At 43.0% G+C, this 13,801-nt stretch overlaps 2 protein-coding genes across 4 annotated transcripts; one reads left to right on the top strand and one right to left on the bottom strand.

The window, feature by feature from the left end:
* Window positions 1-7,744: 7,744 nt before the first annotated feature.
* On the bottom strand, window positions 7,745-12,065 carry LOC121590447 (sodium channel and clathrin linker 1-like). Of its 2 annotated transcripts, none has more exons than XM_041910151.1 (5): window positions 11,639-12,065; window positions 11,188-11,458; window positions 10,319-10,854; window positions 9,924-9,988; window positions 7,745-8,779 (listed from the first exon to the last, which is right to left on the bottom strand). In XM_041910151.1, the coding sequence occupies exons 1-5, from the start codon at window positions 11,897-11,899 to the stop codon at window positions 8,482-8,484; spliced, it is 1,431 nt and encodes a 476-aa protein (XP_041766085.1). In that variant the 5' UTR covers window positions 11,900-12,065; the 3' UTR covers window positions 7,745-8,481. The 2 variants fall into 2 exon arrangements, with proteins under 2 accessions (XP_041766085.1, XP_041766087.1); XM_041910153.1 differs by lacking the exon at window positions 7,745-8,779 and adding an exon at window positions 9,296-9,745 and having other exon boundaries at window positions 11,639-12,062.
* A 56-nt stretch (window positions 12,066-12,121) lies between these two features.
* LOC121590448 (protein chibby homolog 1) lies at window positions 12,122-12,890 on the top strand. Of its 2 annotated transcripts, none has more exons than XM_041910155.1 (2): window positions 12,122-12,316; window positions 12,380-12,890. In XM_041910155.1, the coding sequence occupies exon 2, from the start codon at window positions 12,409-12,411 to the stop codon at window positions 12,763-12,765; it is 357 nt and encodes a 118-aa protein (XP_041766089.1). In that variant the 5' UTR covers window positions 12,122-12,316; window positions 12,380-12,408; the 3' UTR covers window positions 12,766-12,890. The 2 variants fall into 2 exon arrangements, with proteins under 2 accessions (XP_041766089.1, XP_041766088.1); XM_041910154.1 differs by having other exon boundaries at window positions 12,125-12,316; window positions 12,369-12,890.
* Window positions 12,891-13,801: the final 911 nt, after the last annotated feature.

The raw sequence follows: 13,801 nt of genomic DNA, 5'->3' as shown, positions 1-13,801 counted from the left end.
AGAGCCAAAGAGCCACTCTAGAGAGAGTGATAGAGAGAGAAAGAGAAAAAAAAGATCGCCTTGATACGACCTGATTGTAGATTCAACAGCGTAGTTCGAAAGTTTGCGACTTACAGGAAGAATGTTTTCTCCCGGCATCCCGGAAGCTTCGATCACTTACTTCGCCCGGCAATTGGGTTACCCCATGTTTTGAGGGAGCCCGGTTACCAGTCCAGGGAAGGGACTGATGAAACCTTATAGATACTAGTTGATTCCCTTACGTAACGGTAACTCTGTGGAAGGATGATGACTAAAAAGAGAAGCGGAGTGATAGCAGCGAAGATCACACACACACACACACACACACACACACACACACACACACACACACACACACATCACTCTATCCATTCATCCCCGATGTTTACCGCTCCCACCATCCAAAGCCCATTCCCACTGTGACACGTGTAACATTACACTGAAAGTTTCACAGAACTTCCCCTGTCCATTGGATTCGCATAGGAAAGCCAACAAGTGAGCGATTCAACAATCTGTAGCCAGCCTGCGGCAAGGCGCATACGGACTGGGCGATAGGAAAGTTCCCCCGCCCCGAAGCACCAAACAAACATAGATTACCTTCGAGTGCAATTCATTTTACTTTCGCTCCCATCAGGCTTCCTGGGTTGACTACTCCCCGGGGGAACACACGCCCGTATCGGGTGGAATATTTGTGCACTGTACTGCACAGAAGATGTGCCAGGCCTGAGCAGGATGTGTGACCTAGTAAAGATGGCAATTTTATCTACACTCTCACTCGGGAAGGAAGCACAAACACACAACACACACACGTGCCTCACGTACAATGTTGAAGATTTCGTTTTGTCAGGGGAACTTAAAATTCTCAACGCCCCTGAAGGATCTTCATCGTTTCAGCGCATTTCATCGATGTATCAGTATGGAGCTTTGTGCTTGGTGGTAATGTTTTCACCATCAACTAGTATCGTGGATCCAGCCCATGACGTTCAATACTATTACAATCATTGTTTTAAAGGGTAGCAAGGCATTCGGAACCTTTTACAGCAGTTCAGGGATTGAGTAGCCAAACTAGCGCTCATACCTGAAATGATTGATAGTTGCTAATCTATTTGTAAGTAAAAAAATGGTTAAAATGCTATTTCCTTGCATCTACGTTAAGACGCTTCAGACATGTACATGATAAATTAAACGGGTTTTCATTTACCATTACAAAGTCATGACGATCATGGCCCTACGTTATGTGTTGGCCTAACATGAATCTTTTAAAAAACACTCATCAAAATATAATCAAGGAGGTGTAAACATTGTTATACGACTCAAATAAAATTCATTTCCTTTCTGACACCGGCAGGGCAGCATCATTGATCATTGGTACAGCGCATCATGGCCGGTTTCGCCGATCATCGTGCACAAACATTCCTGGACCAACTCATCCATACCGAAAAGGAAGCATCCATGCTGCCGCGCAAACAAAGCGAACGGGAACTACAATGAATGAGGAAAAATAAAAATCGATCGAATTTATGGGACCACCGCAGAGGGCGTGCATTAAAAGTGCACTAGACAAAATTTATCGACCGCAATATCACTGCGGTTCTGGTTTCCATCGCAGGAAGGCGCCTTCTTTGCAGAAAAAGAAAGCAACTTCCTCACCTGCTTGCACGTAACTTCCTCCACCCTTCTTACTGTCGCTGCTTTTGTGCAACATTCTACTAACGTTACCGCTTCCCGATGCGTTCGATCTTTTTGCGCTCAGAAGCAAAACGCATCAATGCAAGTCCCCCGTGTCTGTGTGTGTCTGTCTAGGACAACGTAGCACTTTGTGGAACTTACTCCTTGGGTTGGGAGGAGGTCTGCCTTCGCTTGGAAGCTTTATAATGCTGCTCCCAACAGTGTGGTGTGAGCTGTGGGAAATGTTTTTCGTACACCGAATGGCAAATCGCTACCAGCTGCACAAAAGCATCTCGCTTAACCCGTCGCCTGTCGTCGGGCGTCGGCATCGTGGAGGAAGCGAGTGTCACCGTGCTGGGGGTGAAATTCATTTTGCAACGATACCTACGAATTGCTTCTGTGCATCAGTTGGTGCGACAGATGGTAGATGGATGGTAGATTAGCTGTTCGGGGGGAGTCAACCACCACAAAATCTCCAAACGGGCAAAAGGGCAAATATTTCGTCAGCTCGACCGAATAATCTATCCACACCCAGGCAATCCGTTCCAGCCGGTTACCGCTCGGGCACTTTGGGTCATACCGTGCTAGGCCACCGGTTCTGCCTGGTCATAGTGTTGGGCGGAGCGGTGTTTAAAGTTTTAATTAGTTTTCAGATTCTGTTTATGACTCTTGGTCTTGGAAGTTGGCAGCTAATGGCCTGCCTCCTAAACAACGCACAGGCAGTGGCGGGACATGATTGATCTGTAACGATAGAGCACATGTTTTGCAATAAATCTCAATACAATCTATAATTTATTGGCATGAAATTGGTGCCCCAAAGTGCTGTGGCTCTTAACTTCGTATAATGGATTGAAGTTAAATCTCGCTCTAAAAACTTCTAAACGTCTAATTTTACGAGACATCATTACAAAAAGAGTGTCACTAAGTTGTGTACTGGTTTGTCATGAAAGTGCTGTATTGATTATGATTCAATTCTTTCAATCACGATTCTTTTGTTTGCCTCGTACCATTCTGATTATTTTACGGACAGCTTCAACTCCTTCAAACTTCAAAGCTCAATAAATAAATATTTTTACCGTTAAATACTGCCCCGGTAGCATTCGTAATCGTTTACTTCAAACCGACTCCAGCGTAATTTCATAAATAATTCACATTCATCTGAACCAGATGCATTGAAGTGCATTGCCATTAATTGTATAGGTACTCCCTATACTTATAGTGATGGGCGAGTCGACCCGAACCTATCGGGTCGGAGCCATTCGTAAGTGACCCGAGTCGTTCGGGTCGAACCCAAAGGTACAAGTAGGTTCAGTAGGTGCAACGACTCTGGTAGGTGTAAGAAAGCATAAGCGACTCTGACCCGTTGATGCATTGAGTTCGGGACAGGTCGAAGTCGTTGCACCCGCGGGTCACATTTGATTTCGACACCGACCTAGCTCACCCGCAGCACCCACGGTTCGGAATCGATTCCGACTGACTAGGATGCGAGTCGTAAATGCGAGTGACTAGGAACTCCGGGTCGGGTCGTAAAATGAATCGTAAGTCCCACTACTAATCCCAAGAAACATTTCCCATACCTTTTACACTTAAACATGTCATAAAGCATTCTTTACTATGAGTATACTGAGCCACATAGTTTTAACATATCTTTTGAAGATGATTAACAGTCTTTAAAGTTGTTAAACCTTTAAAACGTTCTGAAGTCGCTTATAAGACTGCCTGATAAAACTAAAATTGGAGTTTTGATGGCTGGTTTTAAGCAACCTGTAAACGCATTCTTAATCACGTTTAAAGACTTGTTACTTGAGACTATGACGCTTATAAGACTGTCTGTTCAAACTAAAATTGGAGTTTTGATGGCTGGCTTTAATCAACCTGTAAATGTATTCTTAAGCACGTTTCAAAACTTGTTATTTGAGACTAAGGCATCAATATCAATTGATCTCATTAAATGCATATTAAGTCTTGGACAAAGGGAACTTGAAACATGCTATACAGGTTGTACTTGAAATACGCTATTAACGAAAAACGTTGATAAGCCGAGTATTTCTACTTCTTCGTAAATTGTATTCTGGGATTTTCAGCCAAACAATACTTAATTTAATTTTCCTTTTGCTTTTAGTGGGTGATTTTATCCCCTGCAAAGGTTATTCGAGGTATTTCGAATTTTATTAATAAATAAAAATAGATAAAACTGAGAAAATCACGATTATGTAAATATGCGTGTACCAGATTCCACGTATCTCTGACACTGCTTGTACGAGGAGATTCTTAAAACTTATTAGTCTGCACAAGCGGTTCCTATAGCTATGTGCTGTTTAAAAAGATCTTAGCCACACATATTGCATTACAAATCAACTGAACTTGTGATCCGGAAAGTCCTTCTGATCTTAAGCCAATGAAATCCATTTTTATTAATATGATTGTTCATTTGTGTGTGCAATATGTGTCAGCCATGATGATATTTTGTTAAACAAATTCATAGTTTACATAACAAATAGAAAAAAAATGGTAATTTCTAAAACGACCTTCACCTTATGTTTATTACGACACTCCTTTTGGTGCAAATTGAGGTCGTTTAAAACGAATCTTTATTTTTTAATAATCTAGTTTTAAATTAAAAATCTGCATATTATTGAGGCGCTTTGATATTTTTCAAATTGTTATAATGTATTTCAACAGTGAAATTTTCTTGGCATGGATTTCTGCTCGTACGCGTACTCGTTTTAAAGGTCTAGAAATGGTTTTAACTAGTAGTCTTAACAGAGTTCTGTAGATGGGCCCTTTCAGTCTTAAGTTAGTTTTATTTTAGTCATACATTAGTATGAGGTCATACACGACTTTCAAACGAAAATGGCTTAATGGAATTTCCGTAGCAACATCGTTAAAACTATGATAAGATTTAAAATATTCCTTGGGTATAGGTAGTTTCCAACGTGTTACCAACGTGTTAACAACAGGTTTAATTATTTATGCGCTGATAAGCCAGTCCCGTCAACTCGAACGATAATGATAATGTTAAAATGTTAAATAATGTGTTAAAATGTCAGATAATGTTAAAATTCCATCCGTATTTTCAACCAAAAATGTCCATTATAAATCTCGATAGTCCATAAATCTCGAAAAGAGATTCATAGTTCGAAAATGTAAATAATTTGAGTAAAGATAACGCGGTAATTTGATTAATTTCCTAATTTAATTTAGTAATTTGGTAGTTGGTGGAAATTTTCATTTATTTCTCAATTCAAAAAGGTTTTTTTTCGATTTGAACGGAATATAAAACTATATAACTTATATAATGTATATTGATTACATAATAATCTATGCAAAAGAGGCATAAAGTGTCCCTAACAATAAATAATTCAGTGTTTAGCTTGAATGACTCGTGAGTCTTTGAAAATGCATAATTAAGAATAAATTATCTTCGCGTTGAGGTTCACATTTGAGCCCAAAATGAGCATCCCATCATCCACCGAACTACTCTTGGCCTTAATTACCTAAATAACTTCAATTTTAGTCTACATTTGTTGAATAATATTCGTAGTCAATTATTGTCTTTCAAACATAATATGAACGTCCATTTATCCAACGTTTGTAAAAACAGCCATAAACCCAAATCATGTCCGTTAAATTTAACTTCTTTAAATTAGCTGTCTGCTTTCTACTCGTTTCGGCATCCGAAAAAAGCTTGAAATGAAACAAAACGAATGTACCGTATACGTGAGCCATTTCCAAGGATTGTCCGAATGCGGTGAGTGTGTCGTACAGAATGTCCCTGTCCAAAAATGCTGTGCACCAAAGTATTCCATTCTTTTATTTCTTACTTTTCTGTCATTCACAGTCCGTTTTCTGGGAAAATGGAGAAAAACACAACAACCCGAAAATGGATAGCCAACCTGCAGCTCCTCAAGTGATGCTCCTATTTCTACTCTTCCGTAAAGCATTGTTTTACAACAGCGTTTTAAACATTCTTCAATTCGATTGTGCTCTGTGGACAGCATTGTACTTTAGAGTAAATTGAGAATACACACAGGCACACACAGAGACACATGGATGAGCCAACATGGATATAAATTGATAAAATGGCACGTAACGGTACGGACACGAGCACGGTCGTTACATAGGTTTCGGTACAAAACGGTGAAGCAACCCTGCCATGTCTGGTTGAACCACTTCACATAAGGACCCTTGTTATGGTTGTGAAGTTTTCCAAATATCTAAGAAGAAGCAAGCTTACAAAGTGGCTCTCAAAATTTGTTCAAAACCTCATGCACTAACTTTACGTTCATTTAAATTGGTTCATAGATTCAAACTGGTTCTACCATAGAAGTATTTTAAAGAGCTGAGTTTGGGCTTTGTTTGTATGTCGTATACCATTGTAATACAACCATCTTAAACTATACAAAATTCATTTAATCAGAGAACATTGTAAAAACTGAAATTGGACATCTTTTCTTTCAGTTTCCATTGCATAAATTCTCACCTATTTTTGTCAAATTCTTCGTACATAACTTTTACGCTCTCAAAAAAGTTGCTGCCTAAGAATTGCATTTCAGCTCATACACACACATACACCACTGCAACTGCAAACCAGAGCGATAAACCTGCCATCGTAGCACATAAACCGCCCTTCACGAAGATAGCAAGATTACAAATAAGATTATTCTCAACCTTTATTCCCACAGCCCATCAGCGCCGAACGTGCAGACAGAAGCTGCCTTCGCATAAACTAACGGTGACGCTCAAAGTGTCACACTTCCCAAACTCACGCCCACCACTCACATCGCACATTACAGAACGTCTTGGAAACAATTAAATTGACTGCCTGCTACCGAAGCTGGGCTGCGGTAGTTAGTGTGTTAGTTTTGCCTGGTGGACTGCATACGAGCAACTCTCTGAGGACCTGCATCGATCTCTCCTTCTCTGTCGTGTGCACTTCCTCCTTCTGTCTACGAATGAGTACAGCGAATGAGTACAGCAAGCGGGGGTTGCGCACCACAACGCATCTTGCCCATTTTCGCAGTGAAGATGAATGTGACGCTAAAGTCAAACACGTTCCATGCACGACGGTAGCAGTGCGCAAGCGGGAACCGGGGCATTAAGGGAACGAAAGGAAGGGAGTGAAAGTTTTCGCCACTGTCTTTAGCTGCAATGTTGCACTACCGCAAGCGTAACCATAATCTCTAGCGTTAGTTGTTCTCTAGCTGGGTTGCTGAAGTGAGGGCAGTTTCTTGCTGAAGCAGCTAGCATTATTATTCACTACCTTAACTGGCGGTGAAATCGGTTAAGATTAAGCGATCTCATAAATCCTACGTTCTGATGCCACGGTAGCAAAGTTTCAGGAGGAAGCTTAATGTGCCGTTATGATCGCGACGAAGTAAATAGTTAAAGTTGCATCACTTTGAAAGCTTGCCAAATCGAACATGTATTATGAGAGATGGTAAATGCAACTGGGATGAGACAGGTCTTTGTTACAGACGTAAGTTTGCCTTAATCTTAGCTATGAAAAAGTTTTATAAATGTACAATCATTATTTTTGCATTGGACAATTATGTATGTGTCACTCAACCAATTCATAATAATTGTTTGCTTGATCATTACAAAGTAAATTAAGGTACTGTTCCAGTACTTGATTGTTGAGCATATCTCTACCGTGGTAATTTACTTTGTAGTATTACAATCTACAAAGATTGTTGCGCATTAATGTTGCTGAAATTATATGACTAAACCAGTCCCGAACAAATATACTTCAAATAAATGAAAACGTTGCTTGAGGAAGGGAATGCCGATTGAAATACAAACTCTCTGTAACATAGAACGATTTGACCAGTTTTGTAGTAGATGTGTATGTTTGTGTATGTATCATAAGAACATCCAATGCAATTGTATATAGTGCATTGTGCAAGTATATACATTTTAACTAGCATTAAATTGACTCAACGGCGATTGCAAAGCACAAAAAAGCTTGTAAATAAAAGGTCCAAAACAAAGCACAATATTGCAAGAATCTTATCAAGTCTCCTTTATTTGTACGAAAAAGTGAATACATATTAAATACTTCCAATCTCTGCACGCAAACAATCAGTCAAGTGCCCAGCCTCTTCACTCATTCGCATAGTAACGCACAATACTTCCCTTAATGAGCATCACCCCAACAACGGCCACTCGATGTTGGAAACAAAACGTTATTTCATATCTATGACTTGGTACTTATTTCCAGCTAACTAAACGACGCCAACGGAAGCGGCAAGTTTTCCCAAAACCAAGCACAATACAGTTGTTGAACTTAGACCGTTTACGAAGGGGTGGAAAAATGCTCATTACGATGCTGATTACGGCTAATTATGGCCATTCGTAGCCATTCGGTAAAAGGGTACGCGTTGTCGATAGCCACGATGCGTTTCAATAGCGCTGAAATAGATACGGCAAAAGTTTTGCCACAAACACTAACTTCCCCCCAGTTTTGCTATTGATGGAAACCGTCCTTATCTTCCGGATGGGGTCGTAAGTGAGTACTCCGTCCAGTGCTTAACGTTGAGCCGATCAATTACGCTTTCTTTTTGTCGATCGATTGTATTACGGGCACACATAGTCCGTGGCCCAGTAAACTTGGCATCATTACAACCCCCGTGAGGGTTTCCTTTTGTTTGCCCTAGTTTCACCGGTCCCGATGGCCAGTCCCATCTCTCGCTAATGGAATTCATCCTCTGGTGCTGCCGCAAAGTACCGTCGGTTGTGGCTGTGGGTAGAAATTTGTGCTGGCAGCAGTACCATGGTGAGCGCAACCCCTTTCGCTCAGGGTTGAACGTTTGGCGACTCGCCCTCAGCGGCACCGACCGTGACCAACGACAAGTGGGCGCATCCATCGCTGCCAACCGCCGACACCATCGCCGCCGACGGTGACGATGCCATTAATAGCTGATCCTTTAATTGATTGTTTTCCGCTGTCAGCTTGCAATTCTCTCGCTGCATCGTTTCCATCTTTCGCCGCAGCTCGTCGGTTACCGAAAGCATCTCGCGCTTCCAGCGCTCCTTCAGCTGTTCACTGTTCGCCAACAGGCGCTGCAGGTCTTCCTCGCGTGCACTGCACGCTCTGGCAACGACGGGGTGGGGACAGCACGCCGGGTAATTAGAAATAAAACAAAGATAAGGATAATTTGTTACCATCCAAGGGCCAAGGGTACACGGTGGACCGCTAAACGGACCGTCGGCGGGGTGCAACGCTTTAAAGGATGCACTTTTCCCAATCCCCAAATGCTTCCTTCCTCGTGCCGCTAGGACGTGAACAGTCAGATCGTGGTGCGGAAAAACTGAGTGGAAGTGGGTATAAAAAAGCGAAAAGAAAACAGTAAACAAGATAAGTGCGATGCAAGCTCCATGCAGACCACGGGGATGCATTCGAATAATTCTGCACTTTGCGATAGAAAGTAGCTGCTTCGGAAAGGTACACAGTGCAAAAGGATGCGTCATTCATGCTCTAGCAGTACGATGGAATCGTTCGCCACAATCTCGATGACTGGGAAGAGAATGCAGTGCTATCTGCAGTGATAATTTTGTATGTTCCCTGCTTACTGCCTAGGGTTTTTTTTATAGACGATATACACTGCGCTGCGAGAGATAAACGAATCTTGCAAGTAAGCTTTATTTGCTTTTAATTTTCAATCCTTCTACGCCATGTGTAGTGATTCTGTAGATTGAACTCATGTGAGTTAATCATACTTGAAGATCGTAATGAATTGGATCGGTCTGTGTTAATGGTCGAGGAAAAAACTCGGCACACTTGTTGCCGTTGTAATTATTGTTAATCATCACTACTACATTCGCAAAAAACGTAAAGAAATACGCGCAAAAAACCTATTCCAAAAATATCGATGTCTAAAAGGTACATGCTGAGCCAACCAATCACCGTTGCTTTTCACTTCTCTCGGAAAGAACGAACTCTTTTCACTAGCGTGCCTTTCATCCATTTCCACCACGAATATTCATAGTACGATTCGATCTGCAATCGTTTCGAGTAGCGCAAAAATCCACATTCCATTTCGAGAACACTCCGTTCACTCTGAATTTGTTCATTAATAAACGATAATGGAAAATATGAAGCATCAACCGAAGGTGAAAGCAAAAATCACGAAATTTCCGTAAAACGATAGAGCAAGCGGCACTGCAGCGGAAGAAAGGCAGGATGGAAAGCGGAAGCAATTTTCCTCCGTTTGTACACATACATACATAGCACTCACCGGTTGGTTTCTTTTTCCTTCGCCATCGTTTTCTGAAGTGCTTCCATCTTGAGTTCCATTTCAATCTGTGCCAAGAAAAAGAAAGTGGAAAATAGTGTTTTTTTTTTATTTTTGCTGGGAAACCTACTCCACTCTAAAAAGAACGACAATCGTGAAAATTCCAATTGCTTTCCTTGCCACCGCGTTTTACTGCCCCAAACCGGAAATAGTGGAATTATGATGCAAAATCAACCTCTTCCAGTATTATCATGCTGATCAGTGAATCGTGCTCGATATCACCGCAAATGTTCCAGGGGGCCACGCTCACACTCCCACCCTATCCACAGCCACACATGCTCCACCTATAAAAAGGAAAGCACAAAATGCGGAAGAAAAAAAAAGTGTGTTGCTCTTACAATCATCTTTGACGCTGCCCGCAGATCGGTGTCGAGGTTTTGGTTGGTTTTGAGCAGCGCGCGAAACTTCTCCTCCACCGTGCGGGCCCGCGTCTCGGCCTGGCTCGTGCGCTGGACCTGCGTCTCCAGTATGGAACGCGTCTGGTCAAGAGCCCGCTCCAGCTCCCCAATCCGCCGCTCGTACCCACTGCGCAGTCCGCCGAGCTCGTGCTCCACCTTGCGGGCGGCCTCCTCCATCACCTGCCCGATGGTGGACGCTAGAAAGTCACACTCCTCCCGGGCATCCTGTTCGCGGCGCACCACACAGTTCTTCTCCTCGATCGCACTGTCCGCTAGCTGGAGCGCTTCCTGCACCTTGGCAAGGGCGAGATTTTCCCGGCTCATGTGCTGCCGGGCCAGTGCGGCAGCCGTATCGAGCAGCGTCTCCAGCTCCGACTTGTCCCGCATCGTACGTTCGAGCTCGGTGCGCAGCTGACACTCGCCTGTCCGCAGCTCGTCGATTGCCTTCGTTAGTGCTTCCGTCTCGCGCCTTTGCTCTACCGTTCCGACCCGATAAATGCCCGCCCGTGAAAGGTGGTGTGAAAATTCAATCCCCGCGTCCAGCAGTGATGGGATAAACAGTGAAGCCAAAATAAAGGAAGACCACGCGAGAAAAGAAGAAAGAAACGGAAGCGTTAGCACAAACGAAACGGTGCCGGTGGTTGCAAATCCCCGGGAATGACAGTGAGCTCTTTTAGTGGTGAGTGGTTTCCAAGGCGCGTGAGGCGGTAACCGGATCGAAACTCTAATCCCTCCTTCGACCGGGTTACCGTCGAACATCATTTACATACTGGTTACGCTATCCGGCTGCTGCCGCGGCTGCTGTTTACCTTTCAGTTCTTCCTCCAGCTCCTGCATACGCTCCTTTGCCGTCCGCTGCTCGTTCTGCAGGTGTCGGTTTTCGGCTATTTTTTCATCCAGCGATGCCCGCACGCCTGTCAGGTTTTGTTCGAGCAGCTGCACGGCTGCCACGTACTGTTGCCGTACTTCGAGTATACCTTTAGGCTGCTTCAATTGCCGCCGGTACTCATGAATTTCGAGCTCCAAAATGCGAATGGTTCGCTGAGAGCTTTGCCACAGCTTCTCAAACGTATCTTTTTCCTGGGGTTTATTTATTTTTTGTATATTTTCCGCAGGTGAGAGAGTGTGGTACAGAAGGAGTGGGGCAGCGGGGACGGGAAGAAAAAAAAATGGAAAACGAGATTTTAAAACCCGAAGCTTGGTGAATGCATTTATATTCCTGCCGGGTAGGAGTGAAGCCAGTAAGCCACCGAAACGAACCTCTTTGATCAGCTGAATTTGATTCTGCTGGTTCCGGATCACTTCATCGCTGACACGTTTGTAATCCGGCTCAGCAACCGTTTCCGCGGCGAGCTTGTCGGGTGCCTGACTTTGCACACGTTCAAGCTGCTCCTGCAGTACCGTCCGGGTGCGTTCCTGTTCGTGACGGTGGGTCCGTATCTCCTGCTCTATGCTGCGCCAAAGTTCGTTCAAATGCGTCAGTACATCACTTTGTTCGCGCGCTGCTGCGTCAACCGACATTACAACAGGAACAAACAAAAAATAATCAAAACTTTACACACCGACCTTTTCTATACAGATATTGTTGTGCCTAATTTCGATTGATGTTTGATGTTCAAAGCTCCAAAAAGACACAAACTACCCGTCACAGTAGGGCTGAAACGGCGTCATGCATCGCTTCTAATTTGTATACCTACCGCCGTTACCATGGTAACGGAAATGTGTCCGTAAAGCCGTTGCTAAGTGCAGGAAAACATTGGTAGTTAAGGGACGGTCGCAAACACCAACACAAACCCTCACTATAAACGAACAACACATTTGACAACGCGGTGGAAAAACGAGCCTTTTGTCCTAGGGCAGAACAGTACGCTTCCGTCCTATCAACGACACCTGCCAAAAGCAAAGCGCTCAACAGATTGGCAAAGGTTTGACATCCAGGTAAGTGAAATGTTACATTGCAACTACAAATAAGGTGAAACCTTTGTGTCAGCTATTTTCTAGAGCCCGAAACCACCAGCAACCGAGCGGCGATGCCCATTTTTCAGAAGAAATTCGCACCCAAAGTGGCGCCACCGCGTACCCAGCGTCTGAACATTGGCTGCCCACCGCCGGCCGAAGATTTGGACGACTTTCGCACCATCACACTCAACCTGGTCGATAAGCAGCTCTGCTTCGTTGATGGTGTCTGGCTGAACGGGCTGAAGCCGGGGCCGGGTAGCTCTGTAGCATCCGGTTCCGGCGTCAACGTGACGGACGATTTGCTGCGCATGAAGCGGCGAATGAAAGCGCTTGAGCAGGAAAACAACATGCTGCAGGTTAAGCTGGACGTGTTAGTTGATCTACTGACAGAAAATGTGATTGAGCTAAATGAAATGAAAAATCAATAGATAGCAGTACTAATTAAATAACAATAGAGTATATTTTGTTGACGGGAAAACCGTCAGCAATATCGATTTTATTAGAAAATAAAATAATTCATTCATATTTATGTTCACTTTAATGTTCCCTTTAGCCAATAGATTTGTTTATACAAAATAAAACAACGAGAGTAACAAAATACTATCAAATGCATTGAACCAACAATAATAGCACTATATTTCAATTCGAATAATCATCAATCTAATTTACTCTGACAGCAAGGATTTTAGCATAAAATTTACCAAGCACTGTATAAATCACAAACTATACTCAAATCTATTCGAACAAACCATATCTCAAAACCACAAAGGGTCAAGCAAATGACGCTTGGGGTTCATTATTATAAAAGAAAACTGAGTTTGGAATACAGAATTTTTTTTTTTTTCAATATTTAGATTTAGCCTAAGAAATACTTTATTTCTTATAACATCTAAAATATAACCTCAAATGTGGTACATTTTCATTTCCGCCAATGAATTGGTATCAACATTTTAAATTCAGCGTAACAACTTTTTCCACTATTATATGGTAAATGACTTAGCAATAGCAATCGCTTACATAGCCATTCAAACAACAATAACAGTTATCATTATGCGTGTAATTAACCTTATGTATTTAACAAACATCAATCAATCACCGGAGTTCATTTTTTCCACGATATATTTACGTATTTATTCAATGATGAAACTTTGACCACGCAAGGAAACTACCTACCGACTAGTGATGCGCGTTGCGTTCCGAACCTGCCAGGTGCGATCCGTTCCAGCATGCGAGCATCCGGACCGCGATCCTTATTTTTTACCCAAGCAGGTTCAAACTGAACCTGTTGCTCCTACCGTTCTTTGCGATCCGACCTGAAGCGACTGTTATCAACGATCTTATCGATCCGATCTGAACCGGCTGCTCTCAGCGTTCTCGGCGATCTGTGCTGGGCCGGTTGCTCTCAGTGCTTATTGCGATCCGGCCTAGAACGCACGACATTCTACTCTCTTTGTATTGATGAGC

The sequence above is a fragment of the Anopheles merus genome, chromosome 2R (assembly GCF_017562075.2).
Source record: "Anopheles merus strain MAF chromosome 2R, AmerM5.1, whole genome shotgun sequence".
Lineage (NCBI taxonomy): Eukaryota > Metazoa > Arthropoda > Insecta > Diptera > Culicidae > Anopheles > Anopheles merus.
This window is presented reverse-complemented; position numbering and strand designations above follow the sequence as displayed.

What these genes read in the sequence shown, in the direction of transcription:
- LOC121590447 (XM_041910151.1), bottom strand. Translation starts at nt 11,899, where the DNA reads ATGTCGGTTGACGCAGCAGCGCGCGAACAAAGTGATGTACTGACGCAT. An exon ending in AAATTCAGCTGATCAAAGAG is followed by an intron (nt 11,459 to 11,638) that starts GTTCGTTTCGGT and finishes AATAAACCCCAG; the next exon opens with GAAAAAGATACGTTTGAGAA. An exon ending in GCTGGAGGAAGAACTGAAAG is followed by an intron (nt 10,855 to 11,187) that starts GTAAACAGCAGC and finishes TCGGAACGGTAG; the next exon opens with AGCAAAGGCGCGAGACGGAA.
- LOC121590448 (XM_041910155.1), top strand. Translation starts at nt 12,409, where the DNA reads ATGCCCATTTTTCAGAAGAAATTCGCACCCAAAGTGGCGCCACCGCGT.